This window comes from Theileria annulata, chromosome 1, assembly GCF_000003225.4.
Source record: "Theileria annulata chromosome 1, complete sequence, *** SEQUENCING IN PROGRESS ***".
Classification (NCBI taxonomy): domain Eukaryota; phylum Apicomplexa; class Aconoidasida; order Piroplasmida; family Theileriidae; genus Theileria; species Theileria annulata.
The window spans coordinates 349,697-368,302 of NC_011129.2; the positions used below are offsets into that span (position 1 = coordinate 349,697).

The 18,606-nt window shown below is 36.2% G+C and overlaps 8 protein-coding genes across 8 annotated transcripts, besides 2 other annotated features; 6 read left to right on the forward strand and 2 right to left on the reverse strand.

Annotated features, from left to right (window-relative positions):
• On the reverse strand, positions 1 to 1,211 carry TA17100 (uncharacterized protein; the record flags this gene model as incomplete). The annotated part of the gene is made up of 2 exons (XM_948616.1): positions 1 to 1,005; positions 1,047 to 1,211. The coding sequence occupies 2 exons, from the start codon at positions 1,209 to 1,211 to the stop codon at positions 1 to 3; spliced, it is 1,170 nt and encodes a 389-aa protein (XP_953709.1).
• A 368-nt stretch (positions 1,212 to 1,579) lies between these two features.
• On the forward strand, positions 1,580 to 3,849 carry TA17095 (uncharacterized protein; the record flags this gene model as incomplete). The annotated part of the gene is made up of 11 exons (XM_948617.1): positions 1,580 to 2,238; positions 2,271 to 2,415; positions 2,447 to 2,565; positions 2,597 to 2,789; positions 2,820 to 2,895; positions 2,936 to 3,023; positions 3,056 to 3,209; positions 3,242 to 3,403; positions 3,436 to 3,521; positions 3,545 to 3,595; positions 3,666 to 3,849. The coding sequence occupies 11 exons, from the start codon at positions 1,580 to 1,582 to the stop codon at positions 3,847 to 3,849; spliced, it is 1,917 nt and encodes a 638-aa protein (XP_953710.1).
• Positions 3,730 to 3,798: a sequence feature (1 probable transmembrane helix predicted for TA17095 by TMHMM2.0 at aa 600-622).
• Positions 3,850 to 4,031: 182 nt separating the features above from the next.
• Positions 4,032 to 9,440, forward strand: TA17090 (uncharacterized protein; the record flags this gene model as incomplete). The annotated part of the gene is made up of 3 exons (XM_948618.1): positions 4,032 to 6,642; positions 6,710 to 9,010; positions 9,058 to 9,440. The coding sequence occupies 3 exons, from the start codon at positions 4,032 to 4,034 to the stop codon at positions 9,438 to 9,440; spliced, it is 5,295 nt and encodes a 1,764-aa protein (XP_953711.1).
• Positions 9,441 to 9,540: 100 nt separating this feature from the next.
• TA17085 (uncharacterized protein) lies at positions 9,541 to 10,773 on the forward strand (the record flags this gene model as incomplete). Its single annotated transcript, XM_948619.1, has 7 exons — positions 9,541 to 9,593; positions 9,624 to 9,681; positions 9,727 to 9,873; positions 9,903 to 10,412; positions 10,441 to 10,536; positions 10,563 to 10,678; positions 10,707 to 10,773. 7 exons carry the CDS (start codon positions 9,541 to 9,543, stop codon positions 10,771 to 10,773), a joined length of 1,047 nt encoding a protein of 348 aa, XP_953712.1.
• Positions 10,774 to 10,942: 169 nt separating this feature from the next.
• Positions 10,943 to 12,236, forward strand: TA17080 (replication factor C subunit, putative; the record flags this gene model as incomplete). The annotated part of the gene is made up of 8 exons (XM_948620.1): positions 10,943 to 11,143; positions 11,179 to 11,251; positions 11,289 to 11,402; positions 11,441 to 11,559; positions 11,592 to 11,654; positions 11,687 to 11,925; positions 11,956 to 12,025; positions 12,060 to 12,236. 8 exons carry the CDS (start codon positions 10,943 to 10,945, stop codon positions 12,234 to 12,236), a joined length of 1,056 nt encoding a protein of 351 aa, XP_953713.1.
• A 200-nt stretch (positions 12,237 to 12,436) lies between these two features.
• Positions 12,437 to 12,517, reverse strand: a tRNA.
• A 75-nt stretch (positions 12,518 to 12,592) lies between these two features.
• TA17075 (uncharacterized protein) lies at positions 12,593 to 14,123 on the reverse strand (the record flags this gene model as incomplete). Its single annotated transcript, XM_948621.1, has 6 exons — positions 12,593 to 13,225; positions 13,256 to 13,424; positions 13,454 to 13,521; positions 13,550 to 13,664; positions 13,695 to 13,945; positions 13,974 to 14,123. The coding sequence occupies 6 exons, from the start codon at positions 14,121 to 14,123 to the stop codon at positions 12,593 to 12,595; spliced, it is 1,386 nt and encodes a 461-aa protein (XP_953714.1).
• Positions 14,124 to 14,235: 112 nt separating this feature from the next.
• TA17070 (uncharacterized protein) lies at positions 14,236 to 15,905 on the forward strand (the record flags this gene model as incomplete). Its single annotated transcript, XM_948622.1, has 10 exons — positions 14,236 to 14,388; positions 14,429 to 14,554; positions 14,589 to 14,882; positions 14,914 to 15,085; positions 15,116 to 15,204; positions 15,236 to 15,358; positions 15,396 to 15,488; positions 15,518 to 15,667; positions 15,697 to 15,750; positions 15,807 to 15,905. 10 exons carry the CDS (start codon positions 14,236 to 14,238, stop codon positions 15,903 to 15,905), a joined length of 1,353 nt encoding a protein of 450 aa, XP_953715.1.
• Positions 15,906 to 16,038: 133 nt separating this feature from the next.
• Positions 16,039 to 18,525, forward strand: TA17065 (Myb-like DNA binding protein (CDC5); the record flags this gene model as incomplete). The annotated part of the gene is made up of 11 exons (XM_948623.1): positions 16,039 to 16,184; positions 16,230 to 16,416; positions 16,452 to 16,825; positions 16,857 to 17,049; positions 17,082 to 17,225; positions 17,257 to 17,343; positions 17,377 to 17,489; positions 17,551 to 17,980; positions 18,011 to 18,087; positions 18,122 to 18,339; positions 18,371 to 18,525. The coding sequence occupies 11 exons, from the start codon at positions 16,039 to 16,041 to the stop codon at positions 18,523 to 18,525; spliced, it is 2,124 nt and encodes a 707-aa protein (XP_953716.1).
• Between the last annotated feature and the right edge of the window lie 81 nt (positions 18,526 to 18,606).

Consider the following 18,606-nt stretch of genomic DNA (forward strand, 5'->3'; position numbering starts at 1 on the left):
TCAAAATATATGTTGCTTACATGTGTACCTGCAGTAGTCTAGAGTCACATTGTTGCAAAGGCCGTTTTTAAGACTTAGGAATGCGTCGTAGATTGTCTCGCTAGACTTCTTAGAAGACCACTGGTTATTTTGAAGATCAGACTTGACGTCATAGGTACAAAAATCATTGAAAAAATTGTCATTGATCATAGTGTCGCAAAAAGAAGCAACCATTACGAAACTCTTGGTGCACCTACAGTCTCCTTGCCTTGAACAGTAACACTCTGTAGTCTTAGAGCCGTCCTTTGAGGTTCTCTCAAAACATTCTTTACCAGTATTGGTAGAAGGGTTAGTGTTAGGACTTTGGAAGTTGAAATTCAAATCACCAATTGGACTAAGGTGATGGTTGACGTTCAGAACATGGAAATGGTTATGAGCCTGAGCATTAACATTCACAGGAGGGAGATCTTGAGGTTCCAGTATTCCATGCTTAACTGCATCATTCAGAACACCATTATGTTCTGTAGGACCAAAGTTCAGTCCACTAAGGCCTGAAACCAAGTGGTTCACATTTAAGCCATTATCCCCCAAGCTCTTATTCCCAAGAGAAGTCTGAATATTGTTTAATGGGATAAAACCTACCGTGAAAGAAGTTCCAGTAACTTTCAAATTCCCGGGTTGTGAAACTAGGCTGCTCAAGGAATCAAAATGCTTATCCTCGCTTGCCAATTCATGAGCCTTCACCTTCTCGAAGTCCTTCACCTCGTCAACAGTGGGCTTTGAAGTGACTTCTAAAACTACCGGGTTATCAAAAACCTTTGAATTCTCCGCATACTTGTAGGCAACTTGCTCGTCTGGACTCTGAGATTCATCCTCTAGAATTTCCTCAAGCTCGTGCATCTTGTCACTGCTGGTCCCCTTCGAATCCGCGCCCAAATCCGCCACATCGTCCAGATTGTGTAGGAAAGTTTCATGGTAGGTCGAACTACCTAAACTCCCAGGCACAGTAGAAACGAAATTCTTTGACTAAATGATTTATTAAACTACGCTAAAGTATTTAGACAAACCAGAGCCAAAGTTCTTGCGATATCAAGGAATATAGAATATGTAATCAAGTACAATATATACATATATTTGATACGATTCGAAATCTGATTTTGTAGGATTAGAAATATTTTATACCATGGTTTCGGGATGGAATATTGAAATACGGGAAAATGGACGGAATGCATTGAGGTGCATAGGAAGATGGCGTTATTCAATAACGAAGAATAAAAGGATAAAATAAAATGAACAAATATGAAGTAAATTGAGAGGAATAATGGAAGTAATTAAGAATATTGTTAGGAAGATTGGTGTATATATAAATATTGATGTATTAAAGATATGATAGTGAATTTCTCTAATTTAGAACAAATTTTATTTAAAATTTAAAGATCTACCAAATATATTCAAAATGAATGAAAAAAATATTATTTAAAGTGAATATAACCCAACTATTCATGTTCTCAATTATATATTTTATCATGTTACTATAAATACCATCATATATAAGTAGATAGTTTTTTACCTCGAACAGAGGTAATATAACTAAATTAAAATGAAAGATGACGATTGCTTCTTGGAACTATTCAAGCTCCATAAAATGTTTGAAAATTCATTCCACATTACAAACCCAAAACAAGATAATTCAATAGAAAAGGTGTACAATAACGATATAATTTCAATTAATATTTTATTAAAGCCCACTGATCCCGATTTTGATAGAACAATACTATCAATTAATGATGGAATAAAAATTAATCTTAATTTACATCGAGTATCTGTAAATAATTATCCTGATTCCACAACAAATCCTTCAGAAGATCATAGAATCTCAAATTTAAACACAAACTTAGACCATTTACCAAACTTTCAGAGTGATCAATATAGATCCGGAACGTACTACGATGTTAAGGATATATCTGACATCAGTATAGATGATAATACACTTTCAGAACATTTTAAAAATTCCATAAGGAAAGTACTTCTAGACTATATTTCTAAAAATTCCAAGCTCAGAAAGTATGTAATATACGAATCTCTAAAATTTTTGGATAAAAACCTGCTCAAAATATACACCATTTCGGAATCCGTTAGGAACAGCCGTACTAATAATGTAGCAACACAAGGAACTGAATCAAAGGGTGGTGTGGAAAAGAATAACACTACAAAGTCAGCAAATTCAGATAACCCATGGACCTTAGAGGAGCAAAAATGGTAATGCTTAGGACCTAATAATAATTTCTTAGCCTTGAAGATGGCCTTGTTAGATCGAAAGGGATTTCCGACCCAAGAGAGAAATGGTTGTTCATTTCCAAAATGGTAAAGACGAGGACACCAGAAGAGTGTAGAAAGCGCTTCTTACGCTGCAGAGAAGTACTGGTCAGAAATAACGTAGGTTGTATGTGTGTATAACCCATTTTAGAGAACAGAAGAAATCAAAGAACCAGAACAACCAACTTACTCACTGGACAGGACTGGATCTTTGTCATTTTCAAGACTGGAAATGATTAAACTGTCTCTGGGAAGGATCGGAACATTCTCGTAAGGTTTAAATTATGACAGAAGATTTTAGGATGGATATCGTATGCCTGAGGTGTACTGATAGGTTTGAGGTTACATTGGCAGACCTGGGTGAAAAGACCATCATTTACTCTAAAAACTGCCAAAAGTGTAGTGTACCAATTAGGTGCGAATTCACACCTTCACTCTTCTTCCCATCACAACTAACATTCGGGAACCTGTCACTTTTAAACTCTGATTTTATCGTAAGTTGAAATAGATTCTCATTCAATTAGGATCTTAACCACGCTGAATTTAAACTAACCTGTGAAGATTGCGAAACACAATTAAGAATAAGAGAAGTAAAAATAGGTAACGAAAAATTAAAATCACAATTACAAAAATCAATTAGGGGATAAAAAGAGTATGAATTGTAGAGGCTGTTTTACAAAGTTTCTATTCTCTTTTGGTAACGTTCAATTTGGAAGAGGAGAGGAACCGTAAGATTCTAAAAACAACTTAAATTTCATAGATCAAGAGAAAGTTCAGTTAAGAAGGTTATAAAATATGAAAGGAAAACACCGACGGTAAAAGGAATAAAAGTAGGAACACCCCTTCCAGCAAATGGAACGTGCAAACATTACAAAAAGTCATTCAGATGGTTCAGATTCCCATGCTGTGGAAGAGTAAGTGATAAAAAATTATGAAAGTTTTTTAGCTATTCCCCTGCGACACCTGCCATGATGAAGCTACCGACCACAAATGTGAATACGCCAACTTTATAGTATGCGGATATTGCTCAACACAACAAGCAGCGTCAAACAAAGTTTGCAAATTCTGTAGTAAGGGGTGTACAGCTTCATCAAGCTCACATTGGGAGGTTTGTCAAGAATTTAAGCGATAATTATTTAGGGAGGAAAAGGATGTAGAGATGGTACCAAACTAAGCAGGAAGGATTCCAAGAAATATAAATTAATTAGTAAAAATAACGGAAAAAAGTAGACTGATGAACCCGAATCAGCCAGTGTAAAGTAAAATCACAAATTGAATTTATCACGAATAGCCAAAGCAGGTGTAAACCTCAAGATAAAAATACCAATTGAAAATGATATTTATAAATTAATTTCTATTTGAATACATAGTAACAAAAGTTTATCGTCATATTTACGTTATAAGATGTATCAATACCCACCAAAAAGTTGTGGTATAGTGGAATGTAGACTTTTAGTCGTTTTAATATTGTTTTCGATTTTGTATTTTAATTATTTTGTATTTCATCAGAATATATTTGTTGTTTATCTATTTAAAAGATGTTTAAACCAATGAATAAATCAAACAGTATTTTGTGTTTTTAAAATTAATCTTTGGAGTAAAACTGTATCAAAACTGTAGTAAAATATTCAAAATTGCCAATCGCAAACTGTTATAAACAAAACCCATGAGTTAGTATGAAAATTATACTAATTTCGCCGTATTTTTGATATCGCGTGTTACTCAAATTATTAAACATGGATAACACATCAAACGTAAAATCAGACCCAGACCCGTTGGTCGACCAGGTCGATTTCGACAACTGGCCAGATTACACAAACGATGAAGATGTTGTTAATAAATATTTCTACAAGCTGTACGTATCACAAATCACAACCGACCAAATGATAGAAGTAATGCGACACCTAAGCGCATCACCAAAAGGATCGAGAAACAAGAGCGTATACAACACCATGATTAAAATCCTGTTCAACGAATGCAGATTCTTCCCAAAGTACCCATTACAAGAATTGTCAATAACAGCAGAATTGTTCGGGAAAATGATAAAGCATGGACTGCTATTGTCAAACGGGCCACTTCTTCTGTTAGCATCGAGATGTATACTGGAGGCGCTGAAAAGAGGAAAGACATCAAAGATGTTTCAATTCGGAACAATAGCACTATCGCAGTTTGAAAATTCAATCGCATCGTACCCGTGGTTCTCTAACTCACTCCTGTCAATCCCAGACGTAAAGGAGACCTTCCCGCAACTTTATAAAACGTGCGAAAAACTGCAAACGATCATGACTGATAACATGAAAAATAGCACATATATAGACCAATCGAAAGGTATTGTAATAGGTCAGGTAGAAGAGGTAACACAAACACAACCAGAACAAAATGGGCAGACATCACCGCCATCATATGGCTTGGATATTCGTGCATCGGTTGGAGAGTGGGAATTGATCATGGGAGATGTGGAGGTGGACGCAACAGTGCCGCCGGATTCGTTGGTAGATCACGTTTACTCAATTTTCAACAACATGTGCCCAGATGACGTGGAAAAGAAAGCAACTGAGGTCTCGGCACTATTGGACCAGAAGTACAACACATGGCTCCTGCTGTATATTATCCGCACAAGAGCAAGCAAAGAACATAACCTCCACGACGTTTTCGCAAACTTCATAGAAAATATGAACTACCCAAAACTGTTCGACCAAGCAATACAAATAACATATTTGTGTATAAACTCATGCCTAAAAAACGTTGAACAACACAAGGAAGTCTTGGCATATAGAACACTGTTGAAAAACCTAGGAAGTTGGCTAGGAAGAATAACGCTGTCCAGAAACGTACCAATAATCCATAGACAACTGGATGTAAAGACAGTGCTGACCAAGGGATACGAAAATGGATACCTAGTAGTTGTGCTGCCATTTATATGTAAATCGATGGAATCGATCAAAAACAGTAAAATATTTAAGCCACCAAATCCATGGACAACAGCGATGTTATCATTCTTGATGGAGATAAGAGATCTACCGAATCTTAAAACAAACTTAGTGTTTGAAGTAGAAGTCCTGTTCAAGCACCTGAATTTGGAAATGAAGGATTACGCAAATAAAACTAATTTGCTCACATCCAAAAATCCACCAAAAAATAGTCCAGATTTCGAACCACCAAATCCAGCAAACACTGTACAAACAACCAGTTCTACAACAACAAAGACAAATGGTGTTCAAGCAGGAGCAAATACTCTGGAAGAAAAGAATGTTCAGTACCCAGGAGATCGAGAAAAATTAAATCAACTGCTGTCAAAGATTATAAGAGAAGGAACACTAACAACCTCCTCCTCCAAATTCAATGCAATATACACTCCAGATGTACCAACTAACTTGAATAATGTAGTAACACAAACGACCAATAACGCACCAACAAAAGTTACAAATACAGTACCCACAGGAGGATCACCAAGCAACGTGACGACTACACCACCGCCAGCAGTTAACCTACCAACAACAGCTAACTTCGCCCATGCACAAATCAACATGAGCATGACGAGGTTCATAGACAACATGATGCACAACTTGCACAACAATGTTGTTATCTCACCCTCAATAGCACTGTTCGAAATACAACCACAATTCAGATCGCTGGTGCCAATAGCAGTGGAAAGAGCAGTGAGGCACGTCCTATCAGTGGTATGCGAACACTCACTTTCACTGGCTAGAATGTGCACAAAGGTCATAATAGCAAAGGATTTTTCAAACCAAGAAGATGAAAATGTAACCAGAGGAGCAACGAGAATGATGTTTGAAACGTTGGCAACGAACCTAGTGGTGGCAACCTGCAAGGAACCATTAAAGGTAGCATTCCATGAAAGCCTAAGGTCGTCAATACAGACACATAGAACACAAGATTGTAATGATCAGGTGCTGGTGGAACAATTAGTCCAAGTACTGAGCCAAGATAACCTGGCAGTTTGCGTAAATGTAGTCGAAAAAATCACACAAGAGTATGCGATCAGAGAAAGCGACCTCCTCTTTATGGAGATACTCAAACCAATATCAAGGGAACCAAAGTTGCCCACAAACTTTCTACCAACCCTCATTAATAATTGGAACACCAGAAATAATAACCAGCACGCGTTGGTGGTGTACAAATCTATATTCGGAAACTCAAGAACGACACCACAGAGAGTTCAATTACACAGCCCTTCATCAGTGTCACAACACTCAATTCAAAGCCAGCAATTTCCAGTCAATCAAATGAACCAACAGTTCCAAGGACAAGTGATGATGGGTCAACCGCCTATATCATCACCAGCAAACCAAATGCCAACATCATCATTGCAACAATCGTCACCAAGTAAGTTAAATAAGTTTATGTGAGTAGTTATGTAAGTATGTTTTCACTAAAGCTAATTTATTTTCAGACGGACTACACACAGTGTTGACACTCTTTGAAGAGTGCCTTAGCGAGCTGAGGGAGCCGCTGAGAGAAATATCCATGTTCCCGCCACCACTGTATAACACTGGTTTGGAGCCGGGGAAGACGGAACATATTTTCAGCACACAGTCACTCCATGTCCTGTACAGCTTACCACACGACCACGAAGTGTTCTCCTGTATAATCAAGTGCCTGAACGTGGTGGAGACGTCGGGATGCAGAGAAGTAGCATCCATGGCTATCGCAAAGTGTTTGCTGATGTTTCTATGTGAGGGCCTGGGATCAAACGCAGGTCTTAATGTGGAGGTTTTACTCTGTATACTTGATGGCCTTAATAGTATTAACCCGGCAGTAAAACAGATGCTAGGAAACATGTTATACTCATTACCGCTGGACCAGAACAATAACCTGTTCAACATAATAGTAGTGACAGGACTTCTGAGATACAAATTGCTGGAGTGGTCAGAACTCACACACTATTTGATACTGGCAATGGAAAGAGGGAAAAATGTATACGCAATAGAGATGTCTATAGTGGCAACAGCAATAGCACTGATCGACCAAAAGTCTGCACCGCCCACAGTAGGAGCACCTCTGGTGAGGGAAATATCAAGCCTTTCCTGTGGACTAGAACCATGTAAAACATACCCAGGAGTTCTAATTAAAGATGCATGGTCAAAGCTACTAAAGGATATAGTAGATGTGCAAAACGAACCTAAGCCCACAATACTGGTTTTAACAACGATTCTGAAGCAGAACTTAAACACACTGTTTGGGATACACCATTTCAAAACAAACCCAAGCACACAAGTTCAAGTAGGAACAGAATATAATGATCAGAGATCAGATGACCAGATAGATGGATTTGGAGGAGCACGTAGAGTTCCAATCCCATCACCAGTCAATGACTCTCACAGGTTCGTATTCGGAGCACTGTTTGGAAAATGGGTAGAATGTAGCAAAAATGTCGAAGGAGACTCGTTACTGTTATCATGGAGACAGTTCTTCCAGAAGTTCAACCTCCAGTCACTATTTAAAATGGAAGGAGGAACTGATTCATTCTTCTCATCGTGCCTGTACACAATAATACATTTTGAAAAAACATCAAAGCTGTTCAACATGGCAAACAAAGATCCAAACAACCAGAAAGTAAATGGTTTGACAACAATGCCAAACATGCGTCCCCAGGCATCTACTAACACTAGTTCTATGATGACCTCATTGAATGCAAGTAATGATCCGAGCACGAAAAGTGAAAGTATGAGTGATGAAAGTAACACAAATTCAAGCGCAAGTAGCAGTGCATCCTCGTCCTCAGCACAAGGGTTAAGTGCTCCACCAATAACACTCTTTGATTGCCTTGAAGGACTGTGCAAGATGATTGACGTGATGTTGAGGTTAGTGGGAGGAGTGGGAGATATCCCGCCCTGTAGTGCACTTCAGAAACTATTATCATCACTATCCAGCATAATAGTACACCAAGGACATTACCTTAGCTCATATAACATATGGCTCTCACTGATGGTCTATTTCGACAGGTATGAAGAACCTAACTATGTTTACGCAAAACTAACATTTTTATACGCACTTGAGTATATCAATCCGACAAGAGTGCCTGGCTTTTCATTCTTCTTTATGAGGTTGCTAGTCCACCCAGCACTAATCAACGGATCCCTTAGATCCTCAAAGTGCTGGAGAATACTCTCAAGAATATTCAACCTCCTCTCAATATACACAGCAGACATAAACAACTACCCAAACACAAACAAAGAATCAAATGAAAATAAGGATCTTATGGTTAAAGAAGATAGTCTGGAGTCTGAAAAGGATACTGTTAGGGATATTGATAATTATGTAGAATATTTCACATCTGTGTACTTCAACTGTGTGGAGCATGTTTCTAACCTGTGCCCCGAGTTCGTCAGCATCAACTACCTGAATTTCTTCGGAACGTTCGCAATTGAGAGGTTGGCCTCAAGTGTGGGCAACAAAGGACCATCAGTACTTAAAGGTTTCCTGGGAGTTAAGGGAGTGGATGTAATTCCAGAAATGAAAGTCGCACCCAAAGTGTCCAACTCATGGTCAAATCACATTTCAAGAAATAGGTTATCACTTCTGGTCACAAAGGTGCTAACTAAACTCTCCAAATTCGGACTCTCCTCACTGGTAAGCTGCCAAGATCTGGAGACAATATGCCTAATACTCACCGAACAAGTAAACAACACTCCAGCGCAATCAGTAATGACTTTTAACTCTCTGACACTGGAAATCGTCACAACACACCCAAGTAAGAATATTTAATAGATAATTATTCATTTATTAACTAATTTTTAGATGTGTCACAAGATCTTCATGATACAAACGCCAGACTATTCCTGTTTTTGTGGTTAATTAAAGCACTACCCATAAAAGCAAAATACCAACTCGTTTGCTCAATTGTTAGGCACCTCAGGGATCCAAACGCACACACATTCTTCTTCTCATGTCTCATTATCACAATGTTTGACGAGTGTAAAAACGACCTTGACACCAAGCACGTTATACTTAGAGTGCTCCTAGAGTCATTCATAGCGCCAGGCAAGTGTCCCTGGGGAGTATCCCTTGTGGTTCTGGAACTCTTTACTAATCCCAGGTTCCAACAAATACCAAACTACTCTCCTCAAACCAACGCCCTCATAGAGTCCATAACACACACCATAAACAACATTGCTACATAATCTGTCTTATAAAATGATTTACATATTAGTTAAAAGTCTGTATTTTTAAATGTATTATAATATTCAAGATTAAATTTGTTCCCGAATCTTAAAAAACCATATGGATGATGTAGGAGTACCAACTTCATGGAACCAACTTGAGGAATCCAGCTGGTAAGTCCACGAATTTACAAAATTCTAAAGGTATGAGGTCAAAACTTCCAAAAACTATAAATATTACTACAATAAGGAGACTAAAGAGGTGTGTTCAAAACTTTAATTTAGATAAAAAACAATTAATTAACAGACCAAATGGGAGAGACCTTCACTGAAAAATGAAGAAAAACAAGACCTTAAAGACGAAAATGACAAAGAGGTCCCTAAAGAGGATATGGATAATTATAAAGAACTGATAAGATCCCTAAACTTTCCTAACAATGTAAATTATGAGCAGGTAAAACCCCAAAATATAAAAGTTATTAGTGTATACCGAAGCTTATATTTGATCAAAGATACAAAAATATTCCTAAATCGCACAGAAAGAGTCTATTCAACAAATTTATGAGAGAACTTCTCGCTGAGAAGTCGTCAACTTCAGTAACATTGGAGACAAAAGAGGATGAAAAGGACACTGAAACACGTAATGAAAAGAAGAGAAGATTAGAGGAGCCCTCAAAAACAAGGGAATCATCAAAGAAACTTGATAAAGTTGATGAAAAATCACATCGAGATACACACCTAAGGAAACTAGCTGAGGATAATTTTCTAAATCTTTTACATGAAAAGATTAAAATGCCGTTCAAAGACGGAGAAGTTGAACCTCTCCAAGAAGAAATTCTGAATAATGATCCAAGGTTCACCAACAAATATTTAGAGGACAAGAATTATATATACAAAAAATTTACAAGAGAGTTTTTGAAAGCAAGAGTTGAGTTATTTGAGTCAAAGTTGAGACTTTTGAACTCGGATAACATTAATTTGGACCTAGACGAGGTAAACTAGATATTTAAATAAAATTTAGGTGGTAGAAAAGGTTGGAATCAGGCTATTCAAGGATTTACCAAGTTACAATTTAAATCAATGTTTAAATAAGTGGAAGGAAGATAAGGTGTGTGAGGTATTTATAGATAATTAATGATGTAGAAAGGGGAGTTAATGGAGTCATTTAAAATGATGCTTAAGAAGTCGCTCCATTATAATCCTGGAACTAAGAAGGATAATTTGGAAAGTGCAAAATTATATTTCAGAAATGATGAAAGGTTGTTTGTGAAATAAATTAATTGAAAGTAGGTATCAAAGGTTGGAATCTTTCCCACATGAAAGAGATAAACTGATAATGGAAAGATTAGAGTAAGCAAACCGATTCCTGAGAATAACATTAATTTTTTAGTGAGCTGGAAAAAATACGACAATCTTCTAAGGGCATTTTAATGGAAGATGACTAGTATTATTAGAGACATCCTGACTTTGGTGTGTGGCCTCTCATTAATTAATTTTTAATAATATTCTTAAGATTAATATATATGCTGTGGATAGATAAGCATTGCCCAAAGAACCTGAATGATTTCACATCACACAAGGATCTTAGTGAGCTCCTATTGAAGTTAGTCAACAAATCGCATGGTGAATTACCGCATTTTTTATTCTATGGGCCTTCAGGAGCTGGAAAAAAATCCAGAATTCTAGCTACTCTCCGCTCAGTGTTTGGAAATAAGGTAGATAAGGTATTTTTGATTCAGATTCCAAACTGATTCTGTAGATTAAAACCGACGTCTTGTCATACAAGGACACTAGCGAGGTTGTAGTATGCCAAAGTGAAGTCCATATTCAAAGTTAGTTCCACATATGAAAACTAATATTTGAAATTAGTACCATGTCAAGAATTAGGAACAAGAGATAGATACATAGTACAGGATATTATAAGAAGCTTATCTTCAGCACCTTCTGCCTCAAACTTTTTTTCAAAAGGACCTTCTTATAGAGGTTTGTATTAATTAAATTGAAATTTCAAATTTTTATAGCTTTCCTTTTTGAGGATGCCGACACACTAACCCAAGAGGCCCAGGCGGCCCTTCGTAGAACCATGGAAACATATATCAAAAATGCAAGGATGTTTTTACACGTCAGACAACTATCAAGAGTTTGTTTTATGACTTTAAATTCTGTTCATAGATAATGCCTCCCCTAAGAAGCCGTTGTTTATGCATAAGGGTTAGAAGTCACACAAATGATGAGGTAACTTAGTAACACTCATTATTAAAAATCAGATTGTTCAAATTTTGAGGAAAATCTGCAACTCAGAAGACATCACGCCTTCTCAAGCTAGTGACCAGATGCTTAGAAACATTGCTGAATCAAGCAAACGGAATTTGAGAAGGTCCATATTGACACTGGAAACCATAGCGATGGGTGGATTCACCCTGCAAACTAAGAACTTCATGATGCCCTGGGAAAAGAATATAACGCAAGTAGTACAATCAGTTGTCTCATCGCAAACTCCTTCAACGTAAATAACTATTTTTACAAATATTTTCAGGCTCTCTGCTGTAAGACCTCAAATATACGAACTTTTGGTGTGTTGCATCCCTGGCGATCTCATTTTAGAGGTAATTACTCCACACATCTATTAATTCACTTCAGAACATTGTTGACCAGCTTGTACCTAAGGTGAAGCCATCTTTGGTTCCCAGTGTTTTCCATCTTGCAGCTCACTTTTCTCACACAATGAAGCTTGGCTCAAAGGATATATGGCACATTGAGGCCTTCCTGGCCCAGATCATGAGCCTAATTGCTAAGACCAGAACTTCTAAAAATTAATGTAATAATATTTATAAATTCTTTTTAAGTATAATTTTATTCAAAGGGGTCATTGTATCGGAGTTGGGACTGTGGATTCCCACATTTTACTAATTTGATTAATTATTAAATCCATGGAATAAAAAGTAATATCAAAAAATTATATTCAAATCAAATATTTTATTTCCACTTTATAAAACAAAAACATGACCTCAAACTCAGACAGAATGGCCGAGCGGTCTATGGCGCTGTGTTCAGGTCGCAGTCCTTTAAGGGCGTGGGTTCGAATCCCACTTCTGTCAATTTAGAGCAGGGTATTTATTTTTTATTGATTTTTAAAAAACTTAATTATAAACATGTGGACGTAATGAAATTAACTATTTACGCTTAGAGCGGTTCCAGTGATTCCTAAAGAGAGATTGGATATAGCGAAGGCCCTTATTAAACACCTCCTGCCTAGTTAGGGTTTTTATGACCTTAGGCTTAGAATCATCAGTTGGAACTGATTTTTCCATTACCCTCGAGTAATAATCGGATGAGCTCATACTATTGTACACGTTAATTAGCCTGTTGATGGCCTTTATCTTACTGGTTTGGTCCCATCCTTTGCTTCTCTCAAGCACCTTTATCGAATGCGATACTATTGCTCTGTACTTTGGGTCCTTGGGAAGAGAATGTGCTACACACTGAAGATTTGGGTACCTCAAATCATCTTCCCTGTTCTCCTTCCCCATCCTTATGGAACCAGTAACTTCATTTGGTACTGAAGATTTGAAACCGTAATAGTTATTGAATGGGTAATCAGTTTTTTTAGCAAATTCAGGGAGTTTTGATAAAACGTCCTCACCTAATGACATAAACACCATTTCAAACAAACCCTTAGAAATTGAGTCAACTATTATGTTAATTCCATTTAACTTCTGTTGAAGGCGTTTCATTGGTGAGAATGAGTAGTAAACATCTCCTCTGAAGGCAAGCAGTGGCTCTAAAACCTCAGGTGGCAATGGAGCCTGAACAAACTTAATTTATCTATTACTTACATTTAGCCTTTGTTTGTAAACTTCTATCTGAGAATCTATAAACTTTTCTACTCTGCTATCCTCAAAAGCATTTCTAACACACTTGTTAAGGAGTAAATTTCGAAATGCTGCTCTTTTTAAAGCGTAAGCTGGCCTATAATCTGAGAGCTCGTTAACCAATGTTGGCCTCCTATAAAAGTTTAATTGTCAAAAACAAACTCTAAATTTGAAAGATTCTCTTCTATTGCTCTGGATAGAACATCCAAAAAATCATCCGTTAGAGCATGCTGAAAATTTTAGTGCAGGAGTGGTTACCTGTGGTACTGGTCTTGAATCCTCTAAAATTTGTTGCACTAGCTCATATCTTGTAGCCTTCTTAACATCCGAAACCAGAGACTCGCTTTCCTTTTCTGTTGAGAATAAAGGTGACCTATGAAATAGATAGTATTGGTAAAATTACTTTATTTCAATAGGGTCAAGTTCCTTTGTTGGATCTATGCCAAAATAAAACTTATTTGGTCCTTTTATTACTATTTCTTTCCTCAAGAGTTGTTTTTTCTTTAAGGGTGAGCTTTTCAATCTTTTTAACTCTCTTTTTATGAAGGTAAGGTGGTCGAATTCTCCGACATCGCTCTTCTTATCGGATACATGTGTGTTATCAGGAAGGTCCAATTTTTTATTTATTTCTGAGATAACTTCAGGACCAACTTCCTAAATATGGGAATATTAATTTTTAAACCATGATTAATAAACTAATGTGTACCTTCAAGTCAAACTGCGACAATAATTTGTTTTTATCTGCATAACTCAGATTCTTATACCTTTCGAGATTGTTAAAAAAGGATTTAAAACCATCAGAAACACTTCTTCTTACTGTTAATTTAATCATATATTACATTTAGCTAAAGTTAACTTATGTTACATACACCTATAATATGTGGTGGATTATAACTATTAACTTAACTCAAAAATATTATATTAATATATTTTTATAAATTTTAATGTACAGATTTATAACAAATTTGAAAACTATAAAATGTAACAGTATATACAGAAGATTCTATACACCTAATGCTACCTCCACCTTTCTATCAAACGCAGTTGGAGAATTATCTAATGACCAGATAATATACTCCTTCGACACTCTTAGTAGAGTATGTTTAATTCTTGCTACAATTATCATTTCATCAACAGAGTAAAGTTAGAGACTCTAACTTATGGGACCACCTGTGTGACAAGATTCGGTTCAATTTGGACACACTGGATTCAAAGGACCTTCTGAAAATAATTCACTCACTTGCAAAAGTATCACACAAAAAGGTATGGTTTTATGTAGTAATTAATACGTGTATAGCTATCATTATTGTCAGTAATTAATCGCATAATACTCCGAAAGCATAAACTTATTGATCCGAGAGATTTAACACAGTACCTAATTGATCTCAATAAGCTGGACTTATTGAATATAAATACATTCGCTCCTCTGGTTTCAGCTAAAATTCCAGACGATATTTCACTTTTCACAAACTTTGACCTATGTTTTATTCTACACTTATGTTCGAAATTGCAGTACAAAGACCAGCTAATATTGGACTCAATTTGTTCGAGGTTTCTTCTAAATGATTATAATTATCAGGAATTGTGTTCGGTGAGTGATAAATTATCATAAAGTAATGCAGGACAAGTCCCTTCTGGCCATGGTGTTCAGGTCACTGTCATTCTTGCAGTACAAGAATGAATTGTATAAAAAGTTGTTATACCAGGGATTACCTTCTTCTTTGTATCATTTTGGTTCTCAGGAACTATGCAACTCGCTGTTATCAATTGTTGTATCTAATTTGGAGGCAAACTGTTAGTACTATTATCATAAACATATTTCAGTTGACGAACAAGTCAAAGATATAATAAATTCACTTATTGATAGAATTAGTGAAAGGCTTTCATCGCTAGTTGAGATTGAAGTCAACCAGGTACATTAAAAACTTTGTTTATGTGTAACAGCTAGGGATTTGTCTATACTTTTTGAAATATAACATGGCCTCTTTCCCCGGTAGATTTGAATCACTATTCAACTCAATCGTTGAACTAAACATTATATACACCCCAAATACGTCTAAAATGCAGGTATTTCCACTGATTTAACATTTTTATTAAGTTGAAGCTCGGAAGACTGCTGGATGAACTCAAGTTAAAGCACAAGTCTGAACTAAAGATAGGGCCTTACACACTGGACTACGCCATCCCAAAAATAAATGTAACTTGAACATAATTTAAAAAATATAGGTGGCTATAGAGGTGAACGGATACACTCACTTTTTCCACAACTCCAAAGAACTCAACGCACTAACCCAGCTCAAGTATAAGATTCTCAAAGATATGGGCTGGAACGTGGTTGGAATTAATTATTATAACTGGAAGAACAGAAACAAGCAGGTAGTGTTAAAACAATAAAATACTTTCAGTCGAGATTGGACTACATAGTTAAAAAGATAACACCTTTCTTGGAAGAAAAAAAAGTCATTAAAAACTAAAAATTCAAAATGGAATCTTGAATTTGAAGAAGATGGTTTAGATAGGCGAAAAATACCGAAAAAGAAGATTAGTTAGGTCAGAAAATAGTAAAAATTTAATATGCAATATAATAGTTTTAATTATAAAAAATATTTTATAATGTGTTTAAAATGAAGGACCTTTCATTCAAAGGGTGGGGAAATATGATTATGTTTTTTAAATAAAACATTAAGTTTAATATTTTAAAATAAACAATTTTAATTTATTTTTATATTTAATTTATATATTCCAAGATGCTCATCCAAATCAAGGGAGGAGTCTGGAAAAACACAGAGGATGAAGTCCTCAAGGCAGCAGTCATGAAATATGGCCTCAATAATTGGTCCAGAGTCTCGTCATTATTGGTAAATAAATCAGCAAAGCAATGTAAAGCAAGATGGTAAGCCTATACAAATAAATTCTCAATTCACAATGATTTTTTTAGGTTCGAGTGGTTAGATCCACATATCAAAAAAACTGAATGGTCAAGAGAAGAGGAAGAAAAACTTCTACATCTAGCCAAATTATTTCCAACACAATGGAGAACAATCGGACCGCTAATAGGAAGAACAGCATATCAATGCCTCCAACATTATGAACGTCTCCTAGACCAAGCTCAAGGGCGAGAAGAGGTATGATTTATACCAAAAGATATATTTTAATTTAGGATGATCAATTTGATCCAAGAAAACTGAGACCGGGTGAAATTGATCCGCAATTGGAGTGTAAACCCTCAAGAGCTGATGCAGTGGATATGGATGATGACGAAAAGGAAATGCTGGCGGAAGCAAGAGCACGTTTGGCAAATACACGCGGAAAAAAGGCTAAAAGGAAGGCACGAGAGAAGGCCCTGGAACAATCAAAACGAATCGCAATGCTACAAAAACGTAGAGAATTAAAATCAGCAGGAATAAATGTTAGAAACTTCAAAATGAAAAAAATAACAATGGATTATGAAAAGGAAATACCATTTGAAATGCAACCACCAAAGGGATTTTATCCTCCAGATGAAGAAAGGCCAGCTAACCTATCAATTAAGAAGTATTTTTATTTACAATTAATTTGAGTTTAGTATTGAGCAACTGGAGGGAATTCGTCGAGACCAAGAAATGAATAAATTGAGAAAAGATGATATAAGAAAGCTAAAGAGACTACAGAGTGATGACACACCGGCTGCAATGTCAATTTTTGAAAAGTACGACAAATCAAAAACATTGAAGAATAAACTTGTACTACCAGAACCAACAATGACAGATGATGAAATAGTAAGTTTAGGAATTTAATAAATATAACCTAGAATCAAATAATCAAAATGGGAGCGGACATCCAGCTTTTGGAAAATGTAGCCAACAGCACGGTGGCAAGGACACCAATGACCACCTCAATAATGGAGGAAGCAAGAATAGCAGCAATGGCTAATAGATTGCAAACACCACTTGAAGTAAGTTAAAATTTTTTATATTTGCTTTTAGGGAGAAATGAACTTTCCCGACTCATCATTCCCTGTGCCGCCAACTCCTTCACAGTTTCAGACCCCTAACCCAATTAAACAGCTTATGGTAGGTTTATTTGGAATATAAAACCAATTTTAGGCTCAGACCCCCTTAACTATCTTTGGATCGAGGTCTTCCTCAGCATTTACGCCTAGACCAAGTGAACCCTCAGTATATGATGACGCCTCGGATTCGGACCCGATTGGATCAAAGTAAATTTATTTAACTAAAATATTCTATAAAACTGTTTGAATGTACTAATTGAAATTTTAGGGCTAGACTGGATATGGCAAGGTTATACGTAAAGGCAAGCTTGTCAAACCTCCCAGAGCCAGAAGGGAATGTTGAAGTTACAATTCCAGATATTGAAACCATGGAAGAGGAAGAAGTTGAACAAGATTTGGATATGGAAGAGATAGAAAGACGTAAACAGGAATTGGAAAAGAAAAAACAAGAAGAAAGAGAACTCCTGGAGACACAAGTCATCCAGAGAAAGCTGCCAAGACCAGTAGTCTTCAATTCAATAGTTTTTGTAAATGACCTAGAAAATACATTTAATGAATCGCAGTCCAAGTATAACCAGTTAATAAATGAAGAGTTCGTAAACCTGCTGGCATACGACAGTGTGAAACATCCTATTCCTCACGGAAGACCTGCGGACCAGTACAAACCTAAGGAGTATTTTGATTTGAAACTAATAGAGGTAACTAACTCCAATTGAAATTATCTGTAGGAATCAAGGAAACTAATCGATTCCGAAGCGGAAAACTTGTCAAAAGGCCTAGAAGATTCAAATTTGTTGCTAGAATGGTACGTTCTCTACCAAAATCAACACATTTAATAGGAAAACGAGCAACTTTAAGTATTCTCACCTCCAAAAGAGATATATGCCATGTGAAAAGCTAACACTGCAAGAACAAAAGTTAGCGGAAGAAATGTTATGTAAAGAATACGAGAAACACCTGGAAAATCTATCTAAGAGAATAAAAAGCCTGGAAAATAAGTATAATGTGTCAACTGGAGGGTATCGCAGTAGAGAAGAAAAAATACTTAAAGAAATTGGTAAGTAGAAGAAATAATAAAATTGTAATAGGAGAAATGTATGATTCCATTATACAATCAACAAATGACTGCAACTCATTCAAGGAAATGGAACAGGTGGAAAGAAGATCATCGGAGGAGAGAATATCATTCCAGTTGAGCCAATTACAGAAGGAAAAATCAATGAACAGAAAATTACAGGTATAATAAGTAACTTGAAAGAATTTTCAGGAACTGTACGGAGAGGTGGCTCGGATGTGACACTTGGATGTGTACAATATTTTAATA